The sequence below is a fragment of the Peromyscus maniculatus genome, chromosome 6, assembly GCF_049852395.1.
Source record: "Peromyscus maniculatus bairdii isolate BWxNUB_F1_BW_parent chromosome 6, HU_Pman_BW_mat_3.1, whole genome shotgun sequence".
Classification (NCBI taxonomy): Eukaryota; Metazoa; Chordata; class Mammalia; order Rodentia; family Cricetidae; genus Peromyscus; species Peromyscus maniculatus.
The window spans coordinates 47,120,093-47,132,729 of NC_134857.1; the positions used below are offsets into that span (position 1 = coordinate 47,120,093).

Here is a 12,637-nt window from a genome sequence, read left to right on the forward strand (position 1 = left end):
CATAAAGTCGGAAAAATTCACAACAGCAACTCAGGAAACAGAAGAAAAGAAGAACGTTGAAATTCTGTCAACAAATAATAAATGCAGTTTGGCGTAGAGTGTGTTAAGCAGTGAGGATGATGGGAGCACTGAATGTAATGTAATAAAAAGTGCTATTTTATCAGTATTGGAAAGATGAGGGGCAGCTGGCAGGTGTGGGTGTCCAGCAATGTTAGGAAGATCTGTTCCTATTTGCTGCTCAACTACAGTGTTGATTTTCCTTCCCACTTCTGTAGCAGAACTGTTACTAACCCTGGAGGCCAATTTTCCCAGTTCAAGGACTGCATTATCCAGTTTCTCTTGAAGCTGAGTGTAATCGTGTGGTTTAAATTCATCAGAAGTACTCAGGGGTCCGTTGAGAAGATTGATTTTTAAAAGCATTATTCTCTTGCTCCTGTTGATCAGAAATGGGAATGCACTGGTTGAAGCATCTGTAGCCATTGTGGACCGTGACAATCAAGTGCACGTTCCCATGTGAAAGGCCAGCTAGTGGGGAGTGTGGTGGGTACTGAAAAATTACAAACTACCATATCAGCATGTTTTGTTTCAAGAAAGGTCTCTCTGTAGTACTGGCAGGCCCAAAATTCACTGTTAAGAAGAACTCAGCCTCCAACTTGCTGTGATCCTCCTGCCTCAGCTTCCTGATACGTGCCACCAAATCCTGCATGTTTCATGAGAAACTGTGTATGTATGATGATGTTCAAGTCTTAGTTATATGTAGCAGAATCACTTTTAACTGACTTGTATCTAAATTAAAATATTAAGAAATAATCTAAACATGTTATTTAGTAGCATAGAGAGAAATACTAGAGGGAACAGGACAAAACTGAAAGCAGTTGCCTTTGGCAAAGGGAATTGGGATAAAAGCAAATGTTTACTATTTTTTCTTATAACAGTTTCTGTAATATTTAACATTTTAAGTTATATACATTGTAGATGTAACCATCTTGTTAAATAAGAAACACAGAGCCAATGCAGAGATGAAAGCCCAAGATGTCAGAGCTAAGAGCTAAAAACCTTACCCTTCACTGCTGCTGCTATCCTCTTCAGCCAAGAGACCTACCTACTTCCTGTGTACTTTTTATTGACTTTCTATTCTGCCTTCTCATTGGTTGTAAACCCAACCACATAACCTCCTCGTCACTGCCTGTCTGTACAGACCTCCAGGTCTTCTATGGTTGGTATTGAGATTAAAGGCATGTGTCTCCATGCTGGCTATATCCTTGAACACACAGAGATTTGCCTAGCTCTGCCTCCCAAGTGCTGGGATTAAAGGCATGCACCATACCGCCCAGCTTCTGCTGTGGCTTGCTCTGACCCCCAGGCAACCTTATTTATTAATATACAAATAAAATCACATTTCAGTACAAATAAAATATCACCATAATACATCATTAATAAAATCAAATGAACTTTTTCTATTATAATTAGTATTTATATATTCACTTCTCACCTATAAATACTTCTCTTTTCATCTGGAATAACAACTATTTGGTTTGGTTTTCTGCATATTTTTTGTATACAGTTGTTTTCTTAATACAGTATATATAAAGATGAGTAGTTTTCTTTAGCTACTTATTTTAATTATATTCAATTTTAATTTTAAAATGCTATTTATTAGGAAATATTGAAGCATATAGTAGTATTATTTGTTGATTTTTTTTTAGAGTTCAAGATGCAAACGTGCAGATAAAAAAGCAACAGAATGAATTTCAGAGAGTACAGGAAGAATTAGATCATCTACAACATGAGTTAACAACCAAACAAAAACAATCCCAAGTCTTCAGGTAAGATTATCTTTAAGAATTGAAAATTATAAATATTAAAATTATAAAGCAAATGCTAACTTTATGAATATTCAAACATTTTCATCATATGGCTTCTAATCTTGAGAAAAACTGGAAATAGCTTCCCTTTTTTATTGTCCTTATATCAACTAAATTGTTTTACTAATAAAATATAATTGAGCAAACAGCTTGATCTGTTAACACTTTGTTTTTGTTTTCTCTGTAGTGAAAGCAAAGTAGCTAATGCATTTTTTGTGTGTATGCATAGTGTGGTGACTTGTGTTGTGTGTCTGTGTGCGTTCATGCATGTGTGCATGCATGCATGTGTGCATGGTTATGTCTTCCTCTGCTGTTCTCTATATTATGTATTGAGATAGGTTCTCTGACTAAACCTGGAGCTTACCACTTTAGTCAGACTGGCTGACCAGCAAGCGTCAGGGATCTTCACACCTCTGCTTACCCTACAGTGGGTTTGTAGGCATGTACCATCGGGCTGGCTTTTTACCTGAGTGCTAGGGATCTGAACTGAGCTAGGGCTCCTGGGTGGCAAGCACTGTATTACTGAGCAGCCCCTCCAGTTTCCTCTTGAGTAATAGTTCTTGGCCATTTAATCTGATGGAACAAAAAACCGTTCTATGTGATAATACAGACCCTGAAATTTGGAATTCTCCAGCACAAGTAACGTTAATCTTCTTCCATAGAATCTCTGGAAGGTTTATAATGCATAAAGATAAAATCCAGTGTACAAAAAAATAAAACAAAAACCTAGGAAATACATGTCCTTAAATATACTGAGAATGTTTATAAGAATGATTCTTTTATATTTAAGGAACTTTTAGCACTTAGAAAAAGAAAGATAGGTTAAATTAAGACAATAAATGACACTGATTTCAAGATACCTTAAAAAAAAAAACATGCCAGATAAGTATTTTGGATGTTGGGTTTTTTGTTTTAATCCACTTTCTAATACCACAAACATTTTTTAAAAGTTCTCTGGGCTCATGATTTTTAATGCATCTGTTGATAAGCCTTCTGGCCACCTGTCTACTTTTCATAAGTGCCTTATGTATAACTGATAGTAAAGAATTATTGAAGGGATGCATGAAGGAAGTCTGCTCACACCTTTACCATGTGTGTGTGTGTGTGTGTGTGTGTGTGTGTGTGTGTGTGTGTGCATGTGCGCTTTGCCTGCATCAGTGTCTGTACACCACATGCATACAGTTTCCTCAGAGGTATTGTATCCCCTGAGACAGGACTCACCGAGATTGTGAGCTGGCATGTGGGTGCTGGGGTCAAACCTGGGTCTTGTGAAGAGCAGCCAGTGCTCCTAACTGCTTATCCATTGCTCCAGCACCAGCCCTCAGATGCACATCTTTACCATTATAATTCTCCTCGGCCCATTTCAAGAGAGCTAGTAGTGATTAGCAGCCCTGATTCCCAGGTGCTTGGCTCCTGCTGTCGCCTTGGTCTATGGCTGGAGTACTGCATAGGAAGATGTCTGTCCTCTTTGTAGTTAAGATGACAAAACAAAAGAAATTTGGCATTGCTGTATATATCAGTATCCCTTCACTAGTCTCAGATTACATCTGTTGGCTCTGCATAGTATGTTGAAAGTTTCCTTTCACTTTCAAAATTATTTCCATTAAACAGTGGATTATATGATCATGATAAATCACTTTTGAAGAAATATGTGCTGTTGTGTTTTCTGTGTTTAAAAATTCTAATTTTTTTGTTTTACTAATTGCAGTCAAAAATTGTCAGAATACAAATACTTCTGGAATAAGACCCTTTTATTACTTACTTTTACTAAAAGGGAACTAACCAGTATTAAATATGAAATACATGATAATTTTCAAAACTGGACTTCACTGAAAGGAGAAGTTTTGCTACAGATTAAATCTATAAGTGATACAGCCTTGGCAGGTTTGTTACTTATATTTACAGCCTAATTGCTTTTGTCTCTAACTGGTACATCATAGTTATGCAGTCATAGTATTTCTTTATGTTCTGGGACTTAGGCTCCACTTTTTATTAGTAGTTGGTATTGTAGAAAAACATTAAGGTCCTTTCCATTCCTGGAATTCAACAGTTATACACTGATCTAACATAAGCTGTGATACATCCATTTGTAAGCTGTGGTGAGAGTCTGATTACCCTTGTTAAGTGTGTGGATTTGTTTAACCCTTTTCTCTTCATCTCAATGGCTGAGTACTAATATGAGATCAGCCTCCCCCAAATAATAATTATAAATATTGAACAAAAATACTCAACGTTACTGAGAGACCAAAACTCAGCACATAAAGGCAGAAATGTCACAGACTGAACGAAGGTATTTACTCAGTGAAAGATGGCAGTCTGAACAGGCAGCCTGGTGTATTCCATCTGTGTGACCTGTTGGGAAGGGAGAACTATGGAATACTAACCTTGAATGACAGGTTGGGGGAGGGCGAATAAACACATGATCCACAGAGGGCTTTGAAGATGTGGAGATTCTTCTCTAAGGCTCTGTCATGGCACAGTCACATCATTATGCATTTGCTAAAATTATAGAATATACAATCAAGTGTGACTCCTAGTGTAAATGGTGAGCTCTGGCTAATAATAACATGTCACACTGTTAGTTCATCTTGACCAGATACACCATTGTGGTTCAGGATGTCACTAGGAGGGGAGGCTGGGGGTAGGGGTGCAGGGAGAGGGGTGTGTAATAACTCTGCTTTTTTCTCACTTTTACTAAAACTGCTTTAAAGACTCTTAAGATTATTTTACATATTGAGAAGGGATATGGAACTTGGTGAATTCCTGTAGTTGGTTGTTTTTACTGGCTCTTTACTCTTTTGTAGGGCCCGCCGCCCAGCTCCCAAATATATACACAGTCTTTCTACCTTTTCCTCTGCCTTCATCTTCCTCCGTTTCTGTATACCTTTCTTTACTTTTTTCTCCATGGCTTGCTGTGTAACTGGGTGGCTGGTCCCTGATGTTCTCCTCCTCTTCTTGCTCCTTGATCTCTTCCCCAGATCTCCCCTCCTATTTATTCTCTCTGTCTGCCAGCCCCACCTATCCTTTCCTGCCAAGCTATTGGCCGTTCAGCTCTTTATTAGACAATCAGGTGTTTAAGACAGGCACAGTAGTATGGTTTCACAGAGTTAAATAAATGCAACATAAAAGAATGCAACATATGCCGGGCAGTGGTGGTGCACGCCTTTAATCCCAGCACTCGAGAGGCAGAGCCAGGCGGATCTCTGTGAGTTTGAGGCCAGCCTGGGCTACCAAGTGAGTTCCAGGACAGGCGCAAAGCTACACAGAGAAACCCTGTCTCGAAAAACCAAAAAAAAAAAAAAAAAAAAAAAAAAAAAAAAAAAAAAAAAAGAATGCAACATATATTTGCATCATTAAACAAATGTTCTGTAGAATAACCGAATGTTAACACATCATAAAATAATACTCCACAACAAATTCCTTTCCTTTCTTATTTTTTAAAGGACACTAGACTGGGGTCAGGATATAGTTTATTCTACATAGAAGCAAAAAGTATGAAAGAAAAATGTGTTCTTTTAATTATGAAGATGAGAAGACAGAGATGAAGGCAGACCCATCCTCTGGGAATAGCCATGGTCTGAGACAGTGGGGAGAGAGCAGATTTTTACATGGAAATAGTTTCCAAATCTCTGCTTCTCTCTGGAGTGCATATGCACAAGGAAGACTTAGCAGCCCACCTGAGACTAGAATGATTGAACCTTTAACAGGTCCCTTCCCTTGGGGTGACAGACTTTATAGTTTGAATTTAGCTAAATTAACTACTTATTAAACCAAAGAAGAACCAAAACAAAAGTGTAAAACAATTTTTTTTTAAGAATTAATGTTCATGACTGTTTTATTCTGTGTATATCTGTATGCCTGGGACCCAAGGAATTCTGAGAGTTCTTCACATGTTCTGAAACTGTAGTTACAAAACAGTTGTGAGCCACCATGTGGGTGATGGGAATCAAATCTGGGTCCTCTGAAAGAACATTCAGTGCATCAATGCTCTTAACTGCTGAGCCATTTCTCCAGCCCCCAGTCTCCATAATGTACCACCTACAGTGTTTAGTACACAATCCAAAATTTCTTTGCCTCTTCTTTCTTTCTTTCTTTCTTTCTTTCTTTCTTTCTTTCTTTCTTTCTTTCTTTCTTTCTTTCTTTCTTTCTTTCTTTCTTTCTTTCTTTCTTTCTTTCTTTCTTTTCTTTCTTTCTCTCTTTCTCTCTTTCTCTCTTTCTCTCTTTCTCTCTTTCTCTCTCTCTCTCTCTCTCTCTCTCTCTCTTTCTTTCTTTCTTTCTTTCTTTCTTTCTTTCTTTCTTTCTTTCTTTCTTTCTTATGTTTTTGTTTGTTTGTTTGGATTTTAGAGACAGGGTTTCTCTGTGTAACAGCCCTGGCTGTCCTGGAACACACTCTGTAGCCCAGGCTGGCCTTAAACTCAGAGATCCTTCTGCTTCTGCCTCCCAGAGTGCTGGGATTAAAGGTCTGTGCTTCCACTGCCTGGCCCAAAATATCTTAACCTGTAAAGAAATATTAGAAATATGGTTCATGTTCCCCCAAAGAGAGCAGTCAATGCAGAGCAAACCCGAATTGCACCAGATGATGTGTGGGAAGCCACAACTCCTCTTACTTCTCTGTATTGTGCTTCGCAGATAGTTTTTATAAATGGAAGGTTTGTGGCCATTCTTATTGGACAAGTCTCTCTGGGTCATTTTTCTAACGACATGTGCTACTTTTGTAAGCACACTCTGTCACATTTTGGTAATTCTTACAACATTTTTTATTTTTCTTTTATTATCTGCGAACAGCCGCCTTCAGTGTATTATAACTCTTTTAGGACACTATAAACCCCACCCATGTAAGAAGGTATACTTAGCTTTAACAAATTCTCTGTTCAGACTGCTTCAAAACCAGCCATTCCACTCTCCACTCTCTTTTGGGCTTTCGTCTTTCCTGAAACAGAAATACCTGTTTGTTTGGAGCTTCCAGCTTGCACAAGCTGGAAACCTCATTTGCCCACTTCTCCCAACCCCACCTTTCCTGAGAAAACTGAACAAAGAAATGACACACAAGTGCCCACCCAGGGACCTAGCTTTTGACCATACTTGGGCACAGTCCCAGCTCCTGGCTGGCACGTCATCACCCCTTGCCTAAGGTCTATAAAACCTCCCTGCCTTGGCTCAGGGGCATCACTTCTCTGGCCTCTTTCTCTGAGGCCAGTGAACCACCTGGGAGTCGCTTTGTTCTCAATAGGCCTGTTGTTATACTTGTAATCTGGCTCATTCTGTCAGTGGGGAAACTTATTATCTGGGGAAAAAATGTCAGTACCAACATTAGATCAATTAATAACCCCACAGTGGATGCTAAGGGTTGGAGAAAATGGAAGAGTTGTAAATCTCTTTCCTTTAAATCAAGAGCTACAATGATTAAGCTTAGGAAGTCAAAAGCCAAGATAGGTCAAAAGGACTGAAACAAATTTACAAGTTGTGAATGCAAAGAAAAAGTTCTTGAGGGAAACCAGGAGTGAACACACAGAAGAAAAACAACTTTGTTACTAATTTATTACTGATAAAGCTTTCACCCACAACATTCTCTTAAGTTAAAGTTTAACTTAGAGCAAGTCCCAGCCTTCAGTTCATGAAGGTTGAGAGAAGTTAGAAAAGTATAAGAGAAAAATTTGAAGCTAACAGAAGTTGGTTCAGGAGATTTGAGGGGGAAAATGTCTTCATAAGATAAGTGTGCAAGACAGGAGCAAGTGCTGACTTGGAAGCTGCATCAAATCATCTGGAACATCTGGTTAAGACAACTGATGTAGGTAGTCTCAATAAACAACAGGCTTTCTTTGGGGGACAGAGTTTCTAACTCATGTCAGCCTTGAACTCCCTGTGTGGCTAAGGATGACCATGAACTTCTGGTTTACCCAGATCCACCATCACACTTAAATACCAGGCTTTCAATGAAACAGCTTTATGCTAGAAAAGGACACTAAAATTTAGGACTTTTCATAGCTGGAAAAGGCGTTGTCTGGCTCCAAAGGCTCAAAGGACAGGCTGACTGTCTTGTTAGGTGCCAATAAAAGCTGACTTGACATAGAAGCCCCCTTTTCATCTGTCATCCTTCAAATCCTGGGACTCTTTGAGAATCATATGAAATCTGCTCTGCTTCTTCTCTGTCAGTGGAACAACAAAGCTCCTGGGATGACAGCACATCTGTTTACAAAATAGTTTCCTGACTCTTTAAAGCCTACTGTTGATAACTGTTGCTCAGTAAAATGATCTCAGCCTGGTGGTACATGCCTCCTCCTCCAGTGGCATGAAAGCTTGGGGATAACATATTCAAGGAATTCAAGGCTCTCTTGGGTAGCATGCTGAGATATAGTCTCAAAGGAAAAACAAACAAATTCCTTTCGAAGTATAACTTCACCCAAGAACTCTAATGGAATTTAATGAGATTAGTAATGTTTTCATGCCTGTTAAATTGGCACCAGCCATTTTACAGCCTAAGGATCAGGGAGTGATTTGACTTCAAGTCTCACTGTCTATAAATTTTATATTTATCATTATCAAGGAAAGCGGCTTCTCTGATTTATCTTGACATAGTAAACTAAAAACCTCTGGAAATGATTCCCTAGTGTAGATGTCATTAAGAATAAATATTATCCTTAGGCTTTACCATATAGATGCATGAAGAACATTCAGGATTCATGTCAAAATATCAATATTAACCAAAATTTAGAAGAAGTTAATTGTAACCGGCATGGCATAGAGATCTCAATACATTAGTGGAAGAAGTAGTTGTAGACAACGTAGAAATAACTGTTGTCCTAGTTGGCTTTCTAGAACTGTGATAAACACTGAGACCAAAGCAACTTGGAGAGGAAAGGCCCTCTTTCATTTGATAGCTTTCAACCGCTTATAAAGGGAAGGAACTCAAGGCAGGAACTCAGTGTTGGGAACTGAAGCAGAAGCCATGGAGCAGTGCTGTTTGCTGCTTTCCTCTCCATGACCAGCACAGTTTGCTTTGTATGCAACTCAGGCCTACTGGACTACATTACCTACAAATGGGCTGGGCCCTCCGACATTAATCATTAATCAAGAAAATGCCCCACAGATATGCCTACAGGCATTTTCTCAGTTGATGCTCCCTTTTCCCAGTGTCTAACTTGTGTTACATTGACAAAACAAAACAAAACAAAAATAACCAGCACAGCAGGACTAAGATGTGATCGCACTGCTGCTACATTTCTTGTGATAAAATTTTAACAGATGAGTTCATTCTGCATGAGCAAAGAGTAGTTTCTTGCAATAGACTACTGGGGAGATACTAATAAACATCATTGAAATGATATCAAAGGATTAAGAATGCTACACAACCTGGACTTCTGGGTAAAACGATGCATTAGAAGGCTCGTCGTGTTGGAAGTGGAAGATGGCTCAGAGGTTAAGAGGCTTTGTTGCTCTTGCACAGAGGACCCGGGTTGGGTTTCCAGCACCCACATGGTACCAACAGTCAGCTGTAACTCCAGTTCCAGGGAATCTGACAGCTTTTCTAGCCTCCATGGGCACTGTATACCTGTGGTACACAGACATACATGTAAGCAAAACACCAATATACACAAAATAAAAACCAATCTTTTTTAAAAAAGATGCTTGTCACTTTTGTGTATCACCTTACTCAGAGATTAAACCATTCCATCTTATAGAAAAGCTCTTTAAGCAGGGAGGCAAACAACTCAGAATAGCTTCAGGAAGTCCCCCACACTGACCAGATTCCCCAGTCTCCTCATTGCGAAAGTACACAAGAAAAGCTACAGAAAAGACTTTCAGACAAGCCAAGATACAAAAAGACTCTGAGACCAGACCAGCTGCCTGGGAAAAGCAGATTTAGATCAGTCACTTGGAGAGAACTTTCTCCAACCTGTTGAGCTGCCTACAGGCTGTGCTCTAGGTTTCCTGCTTTTGTGAGCTGTCACCCAGGCTGGGGTGCGCCTTGGTGACGCAGCTGTCTAAGTCATTTCTGTTCGTGTAAGTAACCCCAATAAAACTCATGGTTTATCAATTTGAACTTCGCTGGTATCCCTACTTTGGTCTGTCGTAGGCTCCCTATCTGGAGTGAGTAGATTTGTGTGTTACATCTCCCCATAAGAAGTTTTGTCATGGTGGTATATGCCTTTAAACCCAACACTCATGAGGCAGATGCAGGCAGATCACTGTGAGTTCCAGGCCAGCCTGGTCTACAGAGCAAGTGTTTAGACAGCCAAAACTACATAGAGAAACCCTATCTTGAAAAACAAAGCAAAACAACAACAACAAAAAGTTTCATCATACAGCAACCACTGAAACTTGGTGAAAGAAAACAGTCAAGTTAATGCACAATAAGCTGCTTCCTTGCAAAAGACAGGGTCTGCAAATGAACTTATTAAGCCAGGGAGATCTCGACAGGGGAGCAGGCTGGGTGCATGGGGATCAGCACCCAGCTACATACAGGTCCTCTGGCATCAGTGACCATCTGAGTGAGTCAGCTACCTTGGAGGGAGGAGTCAAAACCTCAAGAGTGGCACTGTCCACACACAGCAGTCCCTCGGCCTCAGAAGTGAGGGTAGAGTGCAGGTGTCTGAAAGAGGCACCCGAGAAGGACTTACAGCCTCTCCTTCACCACACACCAGAAGGACATGGAACTCCAAGGCTACAGAGGGAGTGGCCCCCAGTTGACCCAACATCCAGTGGATTCAGCTTGAGTGACAGCAATGTAGGAAGGCGACGTTCCACCTCGACACGACTGTGTCAGTGCTAACACCATACATTTCTTTCTACTTCTTCTTTTCTGTTTTCTTAATCTCCAGTCTCGAATATATGTCTCGTGGTAGTTTTGCTTTTGTATGTGTATTGTTCAGTTAGGTTTTCAGATTACTCTGTGTGTTTGTCTACCAGTCTGCTATCAGGCACTCTCTACTCTGCTTTACATCCTCATCGCATTTACTTCCCTTTCATTCCTTTATATTTTCCTTTTCTCATTCTTTTCCTTTACTTCCTTATTATAATATAAATTATAGTACCAAATAGACAGGACCAGAAAACACTTCTCTAGTCATGTAATAGTTCAAATACTAAATAAACATGATAAAGGAAGTGTATTGAAAGCTACAAGAGAAGACCAAGTCACCTATTGGAATGAAAGCCATAAGGGCTTAGAGCAGTGTATTTCAAGTTCTAAGACTACAGATGCCATCGCAGACTACTCTTATGCCAAAATTATCTGTCATATTTGAAGGAAAAGTTAAATGCATACTAAGAGGATTCCAGAACACCAAGCCAGTCCAAAGGAATACTTTGGATTCAGGAGAAGGAAAAACATGTCTAAGAGACTACAGAGGCATTAATGATGCTAAGGCTGTGGTAAAGCAGAGTAGGAATAAAACACTAAACACTACAAAATTGGCAAAATGGTATGTATTAATACATACCTTTCATAACTCTGAGTATAATGCTCTTACTTTCCTAATCAAAAGACACAGTCTAGCTGACTGGATTAGAAAACAGAATTATCTTTTTGCTGTATACAGTAAACATACCTCACTAACAAAGATAAACACTGTCTTGGGGTAAAAGAATGGAAAAGGGTATTCAAACAGGAACCAAGCAAGTATTGGTATTCTAATATCTGATGAAGAATATTTCAAATCAAGACTAATCAGAAGGTAACTTCATGCTGACCAAGGTGGCAATATATCAAGAGGACATTACAGTTCTAAACATACCTGCTTCCGACTTGGGTGTATTCACTTTCATAGAACAAATACTACTAGATAGAAACACAGAGACTAACACCAGCACAGTAGGTTATGTCAATACTCACTCTCACCAGTAGACATGTCATGTGGACAAAAAGCAGAGAAACACTGGAGTTAAATGGACTGAAACCTCTAGAGAACATTTCACCCAAACGCTACACAATAGCTCTTCTCTCAGCAGTCAGTGGGGCTTTGTTTCAAATAGACCACATACTGGGATACAAAAACAGTTTTCAGCAAATCTAGGAAAACTGAAATAACTTCTTGTTCTCTGTTTGACCGCACTGATTAAAGCTAGAAATCAATAGCAAAAGGAACTACATCATGAAAATTAAACAACACACTATTGAATGATGATGGTTACATCATTGAGGAAATCAAGAAAATTTAAAAGTTCCTAGAATAGAAGAAAAACAGCATAGCAAAACCTATAGGATACAGTAAAAGCAGTTCTAAGAGGGAAGTTTGTATGTATAATATAAAGACATTTAAATAATCAGAGAGAGCACAGGTAAGTAATGATCCATCTTAAGGCGATGGAAAAAGAACAAACTAAATCCAAAAGTACTAGGTGGGAGAAATTAATGAAATTAATTAAGACCAGAGATGAAACTACTTAATTAATGAAATTAATGAATTAAGTGAAAAAAATAGGAAATCAATGAAATAAGGAGTTGGGCTAGATGTGGTGGCCCACAGGTATATCTCCGTGAGTTTGAGGCCAGCCTGGTCTATGTAGTGAGTTCCAGGCCAGTCAAGACTACATAATGAGACCCTGTCTAATAAACAAAAACAAAAAAAGATAAATAAAATTGACAAATCTTTGGCCTGCTTAAGAGAAAGAGATAAAACACCCAGATTAATAAAATAATGAAATTAGGGATGAAAAATGAAACATTAGACCAAAGAGCAGTGACGTTCAGGATCAAAAGGACAAACTTCAAAAATGTATATTCTACTAAGTTGGAAAACCTGAAAAATTAATGAATTTATAGATTTATCTGG

General features: G+C 39.0%; 1 protein-coding gene across 5 annotated transcripts in view; it reads left to right on the forward strand.

Annotated features, from left to right (window-relative positions):
• Positions 1-12,637, forward strand: part of Lekr1 (leucine, glutamate and lysine rich 1) — a 183,175-nt gene that overhangs the window by 54,910 nt on the left and 115,628 nt on the right. For all 5 annotated transcript variants that reach the window (XM_006972624.4, XM_076574196.1, XM_015989713.3 and 2 more), the window contains 2 exons: positions 1,707-1,826; positions 3,574-3,749. In XM_006972624.4, coding sequence (XP_006972686.1) covers positions 1,707-1,826; positions 3,574-3,749 — 296 coding nt within the window. The remainder of the gene's footprint in view (positions 1-1,706; positions 1,827-3,573; positions 3,750-12,637) is intronic.